Here is an 18,926-nt window from a genome sequence, read left to right on the forward strand (position 1 = left end):
AATTTATTAAGAAAGAGGGTGACTGTGTTGTCAGTTGGTTGGTAAGGATATTCAATGTATGTATGGATGATGAAGCGCCTGAAGATTGGCGGAATGCATGCATAGTGCCATTGTTCAAAGGCAAAGGTGAAAATGTGTGAATGTTCAAACTAGAGAGGCATAAGTTTGTTGAGTATTCCTGGAAAATTGTATGGGAAGGTATTGATTGAGAGGGTAAAGGCAGGTACAGAGCTTCAAATTGGGGAGGAATAGTGTGGTTTCAGAAGTGGTAAGAGGATGTGTGGATCAGGTGTTTGCTTTGAAGAATGTGTGAGAAGTACTTAGAAAACAGATGGATTTGTATGTGGCATTTATGGATCTGGAGAAGGCATATGATAGGGTAGACAGAGATGCTTTATGAAAGGTCTTTATAGTATATGGTGTGGGAGGTAAACTGCTAGAATCAGTGAAAAGTTTTTATCAAGGATGAAAGGCATGTGTATGAGTATGAAGAGTGGAGAGTGATAGGTTCCCAGTGAAGGTCAGTCTGCAGAAGGGGTGTGTGTGTCCCCATGGTCGTTTAATTTGTTTAAGGATAGGGTTGTTAGGGAGGTGAACGCAAAAGTTTTGGAGAGAGGGGTCAGTATGCAGTCTGTTGAGGATGATAGGAGCTGGGAAGTGAGTTGTTGATCACCGGTGATACAGCACTGGAGGCAGATTTGAGCGAGAAACTGTAGAAGTTGATGACTGAATTTAGAAAAGTGTGTGAAAGGAGAAAGTTGACAGTAACTCTGAATAAAAGCAAGGTTATTACGTTCAATAGGGTTGAGGGACAAGTTAACTGGGATGTAAGCAAGGTTAATAAGTTCAGTAGGGTTGAGGGACAAGTTAGTTGGGATGTAAGTTAGAATGGAGAAAATTTGGAAGTGAAGTGTTTTAGAAATCTGGGAGTGGACTTAGCAGCAAATAGAACCATGTTAGTGGAAGTGAGTCACAGGTTAGGGGAGGAGGTGAAGGTTCTGGGAATGATGAAGAATGTGTGGAAGGAGAGAACATTATCTCAGAGAGATAATTCTTAAAATTTTCCACAAGTTGTTATAAGTCATAAGCTTGAATCATCAATGAGAATAATTTTTTTCTTGTTTGAATACACCTTTGTTATATAGTTTTCTCCCTCATAACCATGTTAAAGAAAATACTTCTTGAGCTTTGGTGGATTGATTCTGTTGTTGTAGGCCTCAGTAGTAGAGCAGAAATCTGGAAACATTCACACAGCAGTCAAAGCAAGCAAACTAGGATATTTTGCTGGGATATTGCAATGAGAGAGATTTCTGGGTACTAAGGGAGGGAGTAATTAAGGTCCCAAAATCAAAAGTGGCATCAGGAAAGATGTCTCTCTTGAGTCACAAGTTTGGTTAAGGAAGTGCGCTCCACCTATTCTGGCACTTAGTGCATAATCGAAACCCATACTTGTTTTAAACTGTTGTCAGAAAACAAATTGTGTATAAGTGAAACTGTGCGGACTAAGCCTGTGCATAGTATTTCAAAAGGCCCAACTGAACTAACTTTTAACTTCATTTTGCTTCTTTAGAAGACTGCTGCCTCTCCACAGGCTGTGCTTTTGTCTGCTGAATCCACATATTCGCTCTTCCTCTAAGACTATCATTTCATCCATATGCCCTCTTATCACTTCACCCAAAAGATTTGATTACTTATTCTGAGGAAATTTGTACACAGAACTAGGACATCAGTCTCCAATAAACTCGCCTTATTTCAATGTAAGGTACAACTGAGTTGAGATGAATGATCAGGGACTAGCTTAGGACAGGAAAAGAGAAATCCATAGATGGTAGGTCCTTCCTATTTATGGGTGGACCTAACTCTAATAATGACCCAGTCTCGGCGACTTTTTTAAGGACTTATAGAATCTGAACGAGATGTATGTGTCCCAAACACTAGCCCCAGATACAGACCATTAACTTATTTTTTTCCTCTTGGGACTAATCTTAGCATTCAGTGTGAAGAAAGACTGTTGCTCCTCACGTACATTTATTCTTATTAGTACAGATTACTTGTGCAATGACATGTTAATATCAGCAGAATTTAGTAAATAAAAGGATATGACAATGACAAAGGTAGTCACCTTATGCAATTTGTGCTTCATAATTTCTTTTCATTGGGTTAATTCATAGTTAACTGGCACAGGAAGACTGATGAACAAAACACAGTACACATTAATACCCTGCTTTCATTGTACTTGCAGGCACATGGATTTCTCCTGTGAAAGTGCTCTCCACAGATTTGTAAAACTGAAAAATAAAAGGCTTCCTAGCTGCCTGACAGGCAATAAAAGCTAAAGATGAGCTGGCATCAATTGTATGTAGACTCTCAAAAAGTGTTCCTTTGAAGGGAGATTCATTAGCTGTGTGGCAGATGATGAATTAGTACTGGTAGGACAATTATATAAGGAGGGTTTTGCATGTGATGCACTTTCTAGATAAGATCCTCAGACAGGGAAATGAGCATCAGTAGCTGAGCATGCTATCAGATTTAAAAGAAAATTACATTTCCATCAAATGATACCAAAAAATTACATTCATGTGTTGCACAAGATTAAAACATAGTTTGGGCAACACAACAATTTATAACCCTAAATTCAAAACAGAAGTCAGCCAAAACTGGCAGCATAAAATCTTGTGTTAAGGCCATGTGACATATGATGATGATTAGTACTGGTGAGACAATTATACAAGGAGAGTTTTGCATGTGATGCAATTTCTAGATAAGGTTTGCAGATGGGGACAAGAGCACTAGTATCATCAGTTCTCCGACTTATTTGAAAAAAAATAAAATTTTCATAAAAATGCCTAAAAATTACATTCCTATGTTGCACAAGAACAAAATATAATTTGGGCAACACACAAGTCTATAAATCTAAGTTTAATCCAAAATAACTAAGCAAAACTGGCAGCATAACTCCTTGTGTTACATTTAAAGATGGAATCTCAAGTCATTTGACGGCTTTAGACTACTGACTCCCATTTTTCCTCTATTGTAAGTCCGTCACTTCAAAATTTAATTAGAAGCAAGGAGAATCAAAGGAGGCAAAGTTATACGTTATCAATTTGCCATACCTGAGAAGATGCAGGTCCTGGCTGTGTGCCAGGAGGTTGGTGAGGTATAGCAGACAGCCCAGAGGGTCCTGGAGTAACAGAGGGCTCCCCTACACTCCCAGACCCCCCACTCACTTCGCAGTCCATGCGAATCCCATACTCATCCTTCACCAGCTGACCTGTAGAGGTACCCTGCAGACTTAGGCCAGTCAAGTCTGCTTTGGGGAAAGAGGAGTCAATTCTAGCATGCCATAGTAATTGGACAGAAATAGGAAATTCATATGCATTGGGATTAATGTTGAGGACTAAAGTGTTAAAATGTATAATTATCAATTAATAAGAAAATCAGACATGACACTTTTAGTATTCAAAACATTAACTGCAGACCTATCAGTTTCCCATACTTTGTCATTTGTTACTGTGCTACTTCTCAAAACTTATTTATATGCAATATGTTTTCTCCCATTAAAAGGTAGAGGAGGGTCAAGATTTATATCTGTAATACTTTCTCATCACCTATATCAGTTTCTCTTTTCAAATCATTACAAATCATACACGCACATCTCCCTCTCTTGCATCCTTTCAACTACTGTCCTGAAACTCGTTCTTGCTTATACTGTTTGGATCTCATGGATACATCTTTGCCCACACACATCCTTAATCCAAAAGTGAGCTAAAGGAAACAAAAGCTTTCATCCTACAATCAGTATTTCTTAATAAATCACTGTGCACACTACTTCCTAATTATTTACTATGCACATTAAATTGAGAAATCTAGTAAGAATAATGTTACATTTCACACATCGTATACAAAATGCTTCCACAACATATCAACAATCATCCCCCGAGAATCTTCAAACGAAATACCACTTCCCTCACTGCAGATGTCCAACTCTTATGTGGTCTACTTCCCCTTGTATTACAACTGTTCCATTACAGACCTTCACCATGTGTTACGTATCTCAATAACAATCAATCTAAAAAACTTTTAGTGCATTTCATATTTTTAGGGATGGGGATGGGATCAGGTAAATAACCATTCCAAACCCATGCCCAGGTTGCCAAGGAGAGACAAGCTACCATACTTACAAAAGCACTTCTTAGTTTTTCACTATGCAAAGTAGGTTGATTCATCAAATGAGAGTAACATCTCTATTCACACCATCTCCACAGACAAAATGCTTCCATTACATCTGATCCTCAAAACTTTCTCAAGGATTTTTATCTAAAATATCCTTAATAGTCACCTGTTCACTCATGCAATCTACCTCTCCTTCTCATACCTTCAACTGCCATACTATTCATCTTTTTGCTATACACATCATCTGTGCCATGTTCTACATAGCCATTCCATCCTAAAAGACTTCAATTCATGCACCTTTCTACTGATTTCTTTGCACCACACATCATTCTCACATCTTCATTCTTTATTCCATTTACCCTAGACATGATCCCAACTTCAAAAAGAAATATAGGAAGTTAGTCACATTCATTACAAGAAGAAAATATCTTGGTGACAAAAATCTTGACAGTGGATTTATTACAGCTAGAACTCTATTTCACCTGCAGCAATCACTTCAATGAGAGTTAATATAGGTTAAAGTTTGGTAAGGTTTCTTGGGTTGGCACTTTCTTTTGTCAAACAACATTGAAAAAACTATGCTATAAAAAAATAAACCTATTCTGTCATAACACACTTTAAAGTGGCTGCTGCAACTGGAATAGCATTAAAGTAACTAACAAATTCAATATGATTTTAGTCAGTGTTGATATTGTTTACCCATCTTTACCAAAGAAAAAATCTTTTTTGAATTTAATAACAACAGCCTCCTTAACTTAAAAGACCAATTTTCTAAAAAAAAAAAAAAAAATAGGAATAAAATGCACTTTCATCTGTAACAAATAATTTATTACAAAACATCATAAATAAATCATATATACACATTTGGAAAGGACAAAAACAATTCTAATGAAGAGCTAATGCACAATGTTAAATAAAAAAAATCCACCCTTCTTTTTTTTTGAAGAATCACTTTTGTTCAACTTTCCGAAGACCAGGGTGCCATAAAAAAAAGAAAGTCCTTCAACTAAATACTTTTACAAATATTTATTTTCATAAATGTTTACTGCTTCCCACATTAGGAAGGTAGCACCAGGAACAGACACAGAGATGGCCTCATTCACTTGCAATCACTTAATATCTGTCATATATAATGCTACCCCATATCTCCAACCAGGCCAAACAGACCCATCAGTCCCTGTATAACCACTCCAATTCATTCTCTCCCTTGCACATTTCACACCCTCCTGCACGTACAGGCCCACACCTTCAAGTATCTATCTCTCGAACCTTCCATCTCCTTGGTTTCCTCCTTTCCTGTCCCTTCACTTCTAACCTGTACATCCTCTTAGCCATTCCTCTCCTTTACAAACCATTTCAACATACCCTACTCCATTCTTTCATACATACTCTACTTATTATCAATAAGATTTCATACTAAAAATGAGGAAGGTCCATATTAAAGAATATTTCTTCATATTCTGAGATTCATACATCTAAGAAGGTTGCTTCAAGAGCTTACACTAACTTACCAATTCCAGGTGACACCACTCTTTCATAGTGGTAGGGGTTGACACAAACAGAGTCACATTTGAGGTCAAACGCAAACTGACAGTATTTAACATGTTTTAGTTCATTTTTATGTAGATCTGGCCATCGCCAAATGCGAGCATATATCACATGAGGAAACCCTTTCCGACCTGCTACCTGCCGAAACAAATCAAAGATGCAATTAACATAACAATAAGTTAACATTTTGTCATTACATGCTATCAGTAATAACTATTTAAACTACTTTCATACATACTCCTGATAGACAGCATATCAAGCACAGCTTAATCCCACATTTCTGTTTCAATACCTGACAAGATCAAAACCCAGTATAAAATTTGAAAAACAGAAATACTGTACAAGAATTTTTTTTCCATTTCATCCTATTTGAAATACACAAATAAAGCAAAATACAATACTGACCTACATTAGAAATGTATAAAATATTTCCAGAGAATACTCCCTAAGAACAGTTTTAACATAGCCACATTGTAATCTGCCCCCTAATAACAACCCAAACACATAATCCTTCCTTTCACTTGCTACTGTGAATATATATGACACTTTAATGTAAATTGTATGAAAATTATGTTTTGTATCCCATATACATGTCATCTTAATTGCAGGAGGTAGGTGAAGTCTACAGGTGTGGGATGAGAGCAAAATTTATTAGAGGTAACTGAAGCCTAGAAGTGCAGAATGACAAAAATATGGAGTGTAATGTCCCAGACATGGTTACAAGAAATATTATACTTTGAAGTAGTTCACTTATGTGGAGAAATATACCAAAATGAGGCAGAAGGAAATAAGAGTTAGAGGAAGACAGGCAGCATCATTTTATGGGACACACAGGAAGAGACTAGTATGAATGGGATGGAGCATACTTGGGCAGCATGTTTAGATATGGCAGCCTCCAAAGTATTTTCTGCAGTGAAAATCCCCCTTCTCCCAAGGGACTGTATTTAAGTACGAACACAGTAACATGCTAATAAATGACAAGTTGCTTACATGGCTCTAAAGAGCTATCACAAGCTGGTAGCAGCACAGGTGCCATGATGGCAATTTCTTCACAGAATTTTTAAAGTAAAATAATGTGGTAGGCATATTCATTCTGCAGTAACATAAGAGTTGTGTTAAACTTAACAAGGTGGTGAGGTGTTTCAATTTTTGTATTTGAGGAACAAACTTCTCTTACTAGTAATCTGTGTAAGCACATGAATGAATCTGTGTATGTGAAGCATGTATGCTCAAAAGTTCGTATGTACGATATAAATATGTTTTAAAATTAATACTGTATTCCCTTTCTAAATGCTTAATCTATACATGTGTATCATCACAAGTACCGTATTTCCCAGTATGATAAGATGCTCTTTTTTCCTGAAAAATGTTACCTAAAATTGCACTTTCTTATATTTCAAACATTAGCACAGTTGTCCTCTGCGTGCAACCATAAAAGCAAGAAGAGCCTTTGTTTCATTTATAGCTTGACTGAAATATCATGTATCATACCCAGGATATATTTGATTGATTTTATTTAGGGCTGGGTGATAATAATGAGAACCAGAATTATCATTTGCAGATTTTATTTAGGGCTGGGTGATAATAATGAGAATAATAATTATAATTTGCCATATTTATAAATGAGGTACACTGCATTTGAAAATAATTGCAAAGACTCAAACCCTAAACACAACAAGTCTTCATACACAGAAAATGCAAAAAAACATGTAATCAAGGGGTGCATTCACACAAAAGAAATGTAAGAATAAGTCAACAATGTGTAGCTATTTTTACTTTTTGGCATTCTATGGACAAGATGCAAAAATTAACAATCAAGAGATGAACTGCATTACCCAGGTCTTTAAAGTCAGATGCATCTCTGTCTTTGTCCAATCAACAATAAGTCAAACTCCATCATTTTTCCATTTTTTATCAATTAACTCATTTCATAAATTGCTTTTTCCCATTGTGTGTGTACAATCCTAAATTCCTTTACCACAGCTTAAAACTTTACTTTTAATTCTCCTACTTTATTAATTCAAGAGTCATAACTTTTCCTTCAGTCAGATACCCCTTAATTTTACTAGTTACCAACAATGTATACATCTTTAGGCTTAAACAGATTAACTGTCTTACCTGTAATCTTCCATCAAGAGTGCGCTGTATGGTAACACACTTACTGGGATGAGAGCCATTGGTTGTAATTGCAGTTATCAATGAATCTAACTCATCCCGCTTTTCCTGAAAAATGCACAAACCAATAATTTTATATTAAAAGGAAGTATAAATTTCATAAAGCATGCTGAAAATATACAGGAATGTATATTCTAACTCTATGTCTTACACAAACATATCGATGTGTCCACGCATAAACAAGCACGTTAACAAATGCTGACGGCATACGGAAGTTTAAAAAGTTATACGACAGACAAGAAGGTTAAAGAGATGGGGCCCTACAAGAGTAAATCTCCTTCCCCATACATAATAAATAGGCAATTATAAACATTCACAAAGATGTTGCGATTCTTGAATTTGTCACTAGTTCAGAAATAATTAAATGAGTGGGGAAAACTACATCAAAAAAATACATACATATGTAGTAAATACAGCCAGTAATACAAATTTTTTAGAACAAACCAGGAAAATGAATTCTACATCATGATTAAAGAACAATGTTACAGGATCAGTGAAATTTACAATAAGGGGTCAGCACATGGGTATCAATACCAAGAAATGAATCAAATGAAAAGAAATGTAGACTGTATAAGATCCAAGCAGCATAAGGATGGTATAAGAAAGCAAGTACACAGTAAGACAGGGAAGGAGCACAGAAAATTGTTTGAAAAAAAAAAAACGTTGTGCCAGTTAATCCTTATACTACTCTCATTATCATCAGATGATCCTTTGTGGACTGATTCCATCATCATCATCATCATCCCCACATGTGACACCCACTCTCACTCATTACACTTCACTTTTAGCCTGAAAGTTGTAATGTTTTGAATATATTCACATTATACACCACTAATACAGTGAAAGTGTATGAAATAAGAGAACAGAGTGAAAAGTACAAGAAAGAATGATTTCTCCCTATCATCACTAAGGCTGTAGGGCATTTCAAACACACCCTCCAGCTCTCATAAGGACAACACAAGGGAACTGATGTAATGTTTTGAGTATTTTCTATTACTTTTCAATCTAAATTAATCCATAAATGATAAAAAAAATCTTTAAATATATGAAGCATATGATGAGTGTAATACTTTATGTTCTTCAAGAATGTGTTTAAATTGTGATACCCTTACCATACGACAGGAAAAGGCAAATAGGTTATAGACTGAATGACTATCAAAAAACTTATCTGCAAACAGCCACCAAAGAAGTACAGGATATGAAATGAATGACTGGTAACATGTGAAAATATCATTAATAAAAACAAAATACTACATTCACTGGTAAAACAATGTCTTACCTTCAGCTTTTTAACAAGACTCTCAATAGCTCTCTTTGCAAACCCCTCTGATTCTCCCCCTTGCCGGTGGCACATAAGGGAATGAACGATGCTCAAACATGCATCCGCAGAGGTGGGGGCTGCTGTCATCTGCAAACAGTATTAATGCAGCTTAAAATTAGTCTAATGAAGAGGCTTCTAAAGTAAGTCCGTAAGAGGTTAAAAGGTAAACTTCAGACTCAAGTTGGTTTCATTCAATACCTAAGATTTCAAGAGCCTAACAATAATTACAGAAAAAACTGGCCTTCCAGGCCCTTTCTTAAGTAAATTGTAACATATCACTTGCATTTGCACTTGATGAAATAGTCCAAGTGATTTCAGCATGTTCCAGTTCTAATTTTTCACAAAGCCACTGTGGGTTGTGAATGTCAACACATCCTCTCATCACAGTTTTCTCCGAGCAAATGAGTCTCGCGGAAGTGTCTGCATGGTAGTTAGAATTGTGGTGACCTCTAACAGCCATGCAAACCTCAAGGCTATAAAGAATCATATGTTCTTTCACGTGCAGTCAAGAAAATTCAGAATGTACATCATATATGGTTTGGACTTGAACGAAGAGTATCATGTACTTCAATTAAGATTATTAAGATTGAAAGGGTCAAGGAAAGGGGAGAGGTTGAGAAGTGACTTTAAACTTTGGAAATACTGTAGTAGAAACCAGAGCAATAGAGAATAAATGGGAGGATGACAACAGTCTCCCTTCTTTAGGTAACGTTGTATGGGAGGATTACAACAGTCTCCTTTCTTTAGATTAACTGGTAACAATGCTTACTTCTAAGGTGAATGAAAAGTTTTGTTTTTTGGCAGAGGCAAACAAAATGAGAAAGCATAGGCCTAAGTTCTAGTTAAATGTACATTGAAAACACAAGAAATGTCATCTTCATATGCCTTAATTGTGTAAGAAAGGGATGCTTTTTTGGAGTGTGAGAATAAAGGAAGGAGCATGGGATTACTAAGACGTGACAGGTGTCTGCAGGAAGTAATTGTCACCCAAGGTGGAGTGAGAGTTCCGCTATCATTAGGAAGTTTCATTACATCCAAAAAAATTCATTTTGTCAGATTTACAATATTCTACAAAAGGTTATGGTTAATGAGAACCCATTAAATCACTAGCAGTGCCTTTCCATAATTACATATGAGCAGAGTACATGGATGATTTCTGAACACCTAGAACTTTCATATTATAAAACTTTTAAACTTCTGGATACTCTCCATTCTTAGTTTCATCAATCGGGTTATTCCATTCCTTCTCAACCATAATGTCACCTAAATACTTATTCACAATTTTAACATGTTTATTGCTATGATCTTTGGTTGCTATGAAGACCTGGGAAAATGTAGGGTTAAGCATTATGTGGGGTTCAGATTACAACAATCAACAGCAACTAAGAGAACCACACCAAAAGTTCTAAAGCATAGCAAATTTACCTTGATTTTCAGTTATAGGATCAAAATATAAGCAAATGTAACTTTAGTGCTGCATGATGCCACATGGTCAACTGTATGGGCCAAAAATGTCTCTCTGGAATAAATTTGCAGGTACAGAAACGCACAAAGGTTGTGATGATCAGGAATCATGAGGGGTTAAGTAATGTAAATGTATCTGAAACACTTCTGGAAGTCAACAGAACCTATAAAAATCTAACCTAACTTCACCCCAGCTGCCCAAAATTAACTTGAATTTCAACAATATTTCCAAAACAAAAATTTTGATTAGTCTGAACTGAGACATCCCATGGTCAAGTATGCAACGGAATCCATTTCTGCTGACAAAAACAAAAACGCTTGTAACACAGACCACCACAAATTTTTCACATGAAATTAAAAAGAATTAAGATAAACAGCAGTTACACGGTGAAATTAGGTGAAGATTTCATATTTTCTGTTGGTTGTTGTAAATGGTTAAGCTACCTCTTTCTATAATACTCATTCCCTCATTTTCATAATGCTCAACCCCACATTTTCCCTAAACTCCAAAGCAACAAATTATCAAGCAGCATCATCCCTCTATTGTACCCTCTAGATTGTTGACTAACATATCCAAAAATAAAGAAAATGCAATACATAAGGAGATTCTATGGAGACCCAAAACATAAAACATTACCATCAATACATCAGCTAATGATAAAAACGAATGAATCCAAACGGTACCAACTGACTAGGATATCAAGCAGATAATTATATTTTGCAATGGTAAGGTAGTGCTAAGAGAATACAACTGGAGTGGTAGCGTGTGATTCAGAGCATTTTCTTCGGTATCATATTGGGCAACAGTAGTTAATGTCATGAAGATAAGGGAAAATGTGAGGGTTAATTTAACGAGACTAATGATAAACTACTCAGACTTCAAGACCTACCGGCTATGAATTTACATTAATTTTGCCATTTTCAAAAGTATGGTAACTTATGGTTACCATCTGCAAGCCATTGTAGGGCATTGTCTTTGTTCCTATAGATATAAGGGATCGCATAATGGCAGACATTGGTATCTTTCAACTACAGTATTACAGTTTAAAGTATCTCAACAGAACCTATGAATATACCTCATGACTTACCCCAGTAGCTAAGATATACTTTATTATATTACCAACCTCCGCAACATGGCAACACATGGTCAAATATGCGATGCAGCTCAAATGCATGTACGCAAACCTAACGCCCAGCTAAGCCCTGCATACGGTGACCATAACCATTACTATCTTCCAAATTACATGAAAAATTATATAAAATCTTGGCTCCCATGGGAGATCAGGTGAGGTTCAGTGATATTCTGTTCATCTGAAAAGCGTTTCTCCCACTTTCATTTAAACTAACCCTACATTTTCCCTGATCATCACGACCCCCTCAAAGCACCCCCCTCATATCTACCACTGATGAATGACATCTAACCCTCTAAATCATCCTTTGCCACTCTTAATGTCTACTCTACACAGATACATACCAAAACGAAGATAAATCACAAAAAAAAAATGTCTCAATTTGTCATCACCACATGGCTTTGACTACCCTACCCCTCACCCCATTTTCTTTCCTCAACTCCTTAAAAATAATAACTACTACATCACGAATAATTCAACCATATCCTTAAAACTATCACTTTCAGAGGCCTTCCTCCCTCTCAATATATAAATATTGCCATTCACGTCCTTTTTACCCTCCAAATACACGTCGATAAAATAATGCTCAACACTCGATGGAAAAAAAAAATAATTTCCCTCCCTCGTGTTCTGACATGACTTCCCCTTACCATCACTGGCTCCTATGTAGGGGGAACGACCCTTACACTGTGTCCAAATCACTTGACCCTGATTAGCCCCCTCGAGTTGGGGGCTGGGGGGGACCGGGGCCCTCTCGTACCAACGTGGCGATTTTAAAAATTGCACTTCAGACTTATAACGTTAATGATGAACCAACCATTCTAAAGCCACAGACAGACATACACACACAAGCCAGGACAGTGGCTACTGTGGCAGACACACACACGAGAGTTAAGGGGAACCCCTTACCTTAAGAAGATATCTGAACTGGTCGTATCAGCACATGAGTAGACTACAAGCGGGGAACACGCATCTTGAGGGGGGGAAAATTACCACAAGTGGTTTAAATGGTCATTGTTTTCTGGGAATGACGTCTTGCAGCAGCCACCCAACCCACCCCCCCCAAACCACCACCACTTCTCTCTTCCTCTCTCTCACTCTCCTCTCACCCTGTCACCATATCTCTCACTCCTTAATCATCTCTCCACCTATTGAGGAAGAGTGTATGATCGGGAACACTGCCGCTACTTAAACTGTGTGATAGCACGAAGGATATTATTTTGGATTTCGTAATTCTAGCTCAACCAGCGGGCGAAGCAAAACAAAGCTGAAACAGTTGACGGTCGCTGGCGCTACCATGTCGGATTTACCAGTTGGTCGCTTTCAATTGGTCCTTATTATCTACCACCATTTAATGTCGGCACATGCCCGAGCCCTCGTTACGATCACGAGGGTGGTTGCCCCCCCAAGGCGAACTGAAGAGCTAAAAATCAACGCCATATTCCTACTGGGGCCTTACAATGTATTGACATATCCAAGTTGCAATGGTATGAAATAAGGTGTATTTTGAATCTAACTGCGTATCTTTCTATATTAATGGGTCATCGTGGTCGTAGGAGGTATGGGTGACTATGCCAGTCCTCACATAAGGCTGTGCATTTCATACGTTCCCCCCAATCGGGGAGGAATTTGGGGGCTGGTAAAAGGTTAATTGGCAACAGGAAATGCCATTCCAGTCAGGAGGTCTTTTCATGATCCTTTATGCACAGACATGCCTCCTCCTCCACACAATTTCCCTGCCTATCTTGGCTTGGCCGTATTATGGTTATATTCGCGCATTCTTCCCCCTCTCCCCTCCCTGGGCTTCCAGTTAGTTCCTCAGAGTTCATATTTTTGGTTGTGTTTTCAGTAGAGCACATGCAGCAGTCGCCTCACTTTATTATGACAAAGCAAATCGATTGGGTTTTCATTGTTTAGTCACCATGTTATTTAGATATGTATATTGAAACTTTAATTATTTTTTTTTATAAAAGTTCCGGGTACGGACAAAAAGATCCTTATCAAAGCTAGGATTGACATAGAATTAAACAAAGGTTTACGTAGATAGTAAGAGAAAGAGAGTAGAGTAGTCTAAGAGTTTAGGAGGATGTGGAAAGCTTTACTTTTTTCCAAAAAAAAAAAAAGGTTGGGGAAGGTCGTAGATGCTCAGATATGAGAGAGGTGTAAAGAGCTCCAAAGTTTGGCGGGGGAAGGAATGAAAGAGACGTCATAACGGGACCAACCTTGAGTTCCCAACAGCCACACTTGTGAAGCAGTGCCTGGACCCAGTATTACGTACTCCTTGCTAATCATGGCCAGGGCACCCATGAAGCAACCAGATATCGGAAATATAACAATGGCAATGAATAAAAAAGAATAAAACAGAACAAACACGACAGTTAGGTAAACAAATCAGAGCAAGTTTTGAGGTCATAGTGGGCTGTTTAGTGAGTCTTGTTCCTTTGGCCTGTTGAGTAAGTCTAAAACTTTATGGGGTGAGAAAGCAGCTCTCTCCTGAAGGATAATTTATTTCCTTGTATAATGTGAACAATTGTTCAGAACCTTCCTCTTTTCAAGAGGAAGGTTCTACCATTTATGGAATGTGAAGTTTCAAAATGGCTATTGTGTTCGGTGATACCATACATATGTACTTCAAGTGTGCTGTTTACAGAGACAGGGAAGGAGCTGGGATAGGCGCCTAGAAAAATGAGGAATAGGAAGACGTTGAGATTTAGAATTTGTTATACATTATTAGATTTAGAAGTTGCTATGCATTATAACTGCGTTGTTCAAAGGGGGAGGGATTTGATTAGGTTAGCCTATAGATTTAGAAGTTGCTATACATTAATATAACTGCGTTGTTCAAAGGAGGAGGGATTTAATTAGGTTAGCCTATAGATTTAGAAGTTGCTATACATTATTATAACTGCGTTATTCAAAGGGGGAGGGATTTAATTAGGTTAGCCTATTGATTTAGAAGTTGCTATACATTATTATGACTGCGTTGTTCAATGGGGGAGGGATTTAATTAGGTTAGCCTATAGATTTAGAAGTTGCTATACATTATTATAACTGCGTTGTTCAAAGGGGGAGGGATTTAATTAGGTTAGCCTATAGATTTAGAAGTTGCTATACATTATTATAACTGCGTTGTTCAAAGGGGGAGGGATTTGATTAGGTTAGCCTATCAGCAATAGAATTTCGAGATAAATGTTCGATATGATGTATCAAGGGCTACATTATAGGGACTACCCCAGAGTCTCACACAGAAGAGGGACAGACATTAGAGGGTTTAAGGAAGGATAACACAGCTGGATCTCGCCTTGCTTGCGAAAGCCATGTTGATGATCCAGGTCAACATAGAAAGGCTGTACCAATGCATATTTTAAACATCTTTTTTTTTTTTTTTAGCTTTTGAGCGGAAGTGAAACATCCGAGCAAACACTGACGTTATTTTTAAAATGATACAAAAATAAATGAGGACTGCCATCTTGTTCATGCATTTTACTTGCTTTGTTCATTGTCTTAAGTAATTTGTTTCATTTATCACCGGCATGGGGCTCAACCAGCTGAAGGAAAAATGTATTTCATCTGTTTTGGACTAGATTATCTTGTATTGTGAGCGTGAGGTAGCCTTTTGAATAGGCAGCGTAGTGCGCAGAGCGAGAAATCGTCATTATGGGAGCATTTGTTCTCTTAAAACATTAAACTGGGTGCTTTATTTCTCAATAGCATGAAACTAGGAGCATTTATTCTCCCTCAAGAACATAAAACTGACCACAAATTAACGTTAGGTGAGTGTAGTGAGAGGCTGCATGCTCTTGATCCACGAAATTTGAAGGTAAAAAGTTGGTAGAAGAAATAGTTCAGTGCGCTATACCAGTCGGAAAAAAAAAATTATTACGACTATTGCGATCAGGAATTTTATTTTAGTAATTTCTCATTACCAAACCCCATAAGTTTATGGAAGAAAATTCAATCTATGATTAACCACGATTTCGCAAGCTTAAATGACAGGGACGGGGGAGAAACAGAACAATCAGTTTCCAAAAGATAATAAATGCATCTATATAACTTTCTATCACTTCAATAAATACGTATAAGTTTTTTTCAAGTTCAAGATGATAATATAGTTTCTCAGCTGATGGCGAATAGACTCCAGATATATCAGATAATCAGTAATTAAGTTGGATTCTGCCTTTCAGTAGACGATACATATGATAGTGCTGAAATTTCAACTGAATCATAATTGCTATCGCCTAGTGTTCGACCACGAAGTTCTGATACGTAGATCTCGTCCCCCTGAGTTCAATAGACAGTACGGTAGTTTCTTATATGAAATTAATGAAGACGCTGCTTCATGCTTTTTGTAAATGAATGAGCGATACGTGTCGGCTCTCAGACACAATTTAATGATCAAGAATTTCGGTGTTTTTCACTCGAAGTGAAGGTTGACACTTGTACAGATGTTTATTGCTTGGTATATCATAAAGGCAGCTGTCTCTCACTTATAGATAGAGTACGATGATTATTCTCTTAAGCACGAAGGCAACTATTTGGGTGCGGCGATTTCAACCTCTTGAGTACAATGACGATCTTTTGAGCACGGTGACGAAAGTCATTGCAATTGTGAGGTGGTCATGATTACTCAAAAAGGTAATTAAAAAAAAACAACTAAAAAGATCTTCGTACTCAAAGTGCATAGTGAGGGTGGCTTGGGGGAGGAAATGCCATGCCTCGAGTCTTTCGTCATTAATGAGAATTCCATATGGCATCTTTTACAGGGAAATTTCTTAATTCCTGGTCCCCACAAATGCTGAGATATATATGTTTGGCACCAACACACTCCAAATCTTGGCCTGGGGTACATTGTACAACACACACACACACACACACACACACACACACACAGCGTATGTCACAAACACAAGGTTTTTTTTTTTTTCTTTAATGAATACATTTGCATCTTTTCAAAGCCATTATTCTCACCAAATCGACCGCTTGCGCAAGGGTTCTTGTGCACGGCGGTACAACCTCTCCCACCTCCCTGTACAAGATGGGGCCGCTCTCAATGGTACGACCTTTGAGCACGATGGTACGACCCGTGAGCACGTTGGTACGACCCTTGAGCACGATGGTACGACCCTTGAGTACGACGATACGACCCTTGAACACGTCGGTACGACCCTTTGAGCACAAGGGTACGACCTTTAAGTATGATGGTACGACCCTTGAGCACGAGGGTACGATACTTAAGTACGATGGTACGACCCTTGAGCACGATGGTACGACACTTGAGTGTGTAATGGCCTGGCCTATGACTTCATCACACCATTATACCCAAGGGTTGTACCGTCGTATTCAAGGATCGTACCGTCGTGTTCAAGGATCGTACCGTCGTACTTAAGGATCGTACCGTCGTGCTCAAGGATCGTACCGTCGTGTTCAAGAATCGTACCGTTGTGCTCAAGGATCATACCATCGTGATCAAGGATCGTACCGTCGTGTTCAAGGATCATACCATTGTGCTCAAGGATCATACCGTCGTGCTCAAGGATCGTACCGTCGTACTTGAGGATCGTACCGTCGTGCTCAAGGATCGTGCCGACGTGCTTTTAGGAATAAACTTTCGTGCTCAAGGGTCGTACCGTCGAGCTTTTAGGAATTAAGTTTCGTGCTCACGGTGCTATAAAACAAAAAAAGAAATCATATCACAATTGTGTTCCCATTCTGTCTATCAGAAGCTCCAGTTTAGGGGGTCAAATAATCCCCAGGCCTTACGGTAGAACAGTAGAAGATGAACGAGTGGAAAAGGGAATATCTTGACGGTAGGAAACCAAAATAGAATCGGTATTGCAAAACAAGTGACTGACTCACCTCGTTACACGACCCACCAATTTACAAACACTATCGGCTGTACGGGCGATGACATGTTTTAACATTACCCTGTACAACATGGCCAACTAACTCTCTCTCTCTCTCTCTCTCTCTCTCTCTCTCTCTCTCTTTGTCTATCCCGCTCCCTCCCTCCGCTGCTATATGGAAGCCTAGCCTCCGCTTCGCTTCTCAGAGTCGATATCCTTCCCTAATAATCTTAGCCTTTATAACTTTTCCTTTTCTCGTCTATGATATCCTGCCCAATCCTCCGCCAATGACAACCTCCCTTCCCAAATAGGTAATCTTGCCCCCAATCCTCGCCATGATAGCCTTCCCCTCCAAGTATTATATCTAACCTAATCCTAGCCATCATCACTCCTCCCTCACAACTATGATATCCTGCCCAATCCTCGCTAGGATAACACCCTCTCTAAATCATAATATCTTGTCCAGTTCACGTCTTAACCTTTCCTCATCCCCTCCTTCCCAGATATGATATCCTGTCAGCTCTCCGTGATATCCTGCCCAACATAGCAGACATCGCTACAAACGAGCAGTGAGCTAGTTTATTGTTGACCATCATTAACAACAAATAAAATGATGCACCAAGTTCATTAGATCCCTAAGCGTTTGGAACTAAGTACAAATTCCACTATGAGTCCACGGGGAAAATGAAACACGATAAGTTCCTAAGTGCACTTTCGTGTAATAATCACATCATCAGGGGAGACACAAGAGAGAAATATGTCAGTTGATATACATCGAAGAGTATATATATATATATATATATATATATATATATATATATATATATATAGAGAGAGAGAGAGAGAGAGAGAGAGAGAGAGAGAGAAGGGGGCCAGGTGAGGATATTCCCTCAAAGGCCCAGTCCTCTGTTCTCAACGCTACCTCGCTAACGCGGGAAATGGCGAATAATTTGAAAGAAAATATATATATATATATATATATATATATATATATATATATATATATATATATATTTTTTTTTTTTTTCTTTCTTTCAAACTATTCGCCATTTCCCGCATTAGCGAGGTAGCGTTAAGAACAGAGGACTGGGCCTTTGAGGGAATACCCTCACCTGGCCCAATTCTCTGTTCCTTCTTTTGGAAAATTAAAATATATATATATATATATATATATATATATATATATATATATATATATAAAACTTCCTCATTCTTTTAGGATTTTTTCGTCTTTATTATTTCAGGTTTTTCTATATATTCTAATTGGATTTA

At 37.9% G+C, this 18,926-nt stretch overlaps 1 protein-coding gene across 7 annotated transcripts in view; it reads right to left on the minus strand.

Annotated features, from left to right (window-relative positions):
• Window positions 1-13,205, minus strand: part of Med (Smad/Smad4 homolog Medea) — a 42,815-nt gene extending 29,610 nt beyond the window's left edge. Inside the window, exons 1-5 of one of the 7 annotated variants that reach the window (XM_071667464.1) lie at window positions 12,721-13,205; window positions 9,176-9,304; window positions 7,840-7,944; window positions 5,685-5,859; window positions 3,114-3,310 (exon numbers count right to left, since the gene is read on the minus strand). In XM_071667464.1, the coding sequence (XP_071523565.1) occupies window positions 3,114-3,310; window positions 5,685-5,859; window positions 7,840-7,944; window positions 9,176-9,304 (606 nt within the window). In that variant the 5' untranslated portion in view covers window positions 12,721-13,205. The remainder of the gene's footprint in view (window positions 1-3,113; window positions 3,311-5,684; window positions 5,860-7,839; window positions 7,945-9,175; window positions 9,305-12,720) is intronic. The other 6 variants (XM_071667462.1, XM_071667463.1, XM_071667467.1 and 3 more) reach the window with 6 other exon arrangements.
• Between the last annotated feature and the right edge of the window lie 5,721 nt (window positions 13,206-18,926).

This window comes from Panulirus ornatus, chromosome 12 (assembly GCF_036320965.1).
Source record: "Panulirus ornatus isolate Po-2019 chromosome 12, ASM3632096v1, whole genome shotgun sequence".
Lineage (NCBI taxonomy): Eukaryota > Metazoa > Arthropoda > Malacostraca > Decapoda > Palinuridae > Panulirus > Panulirus ornatus.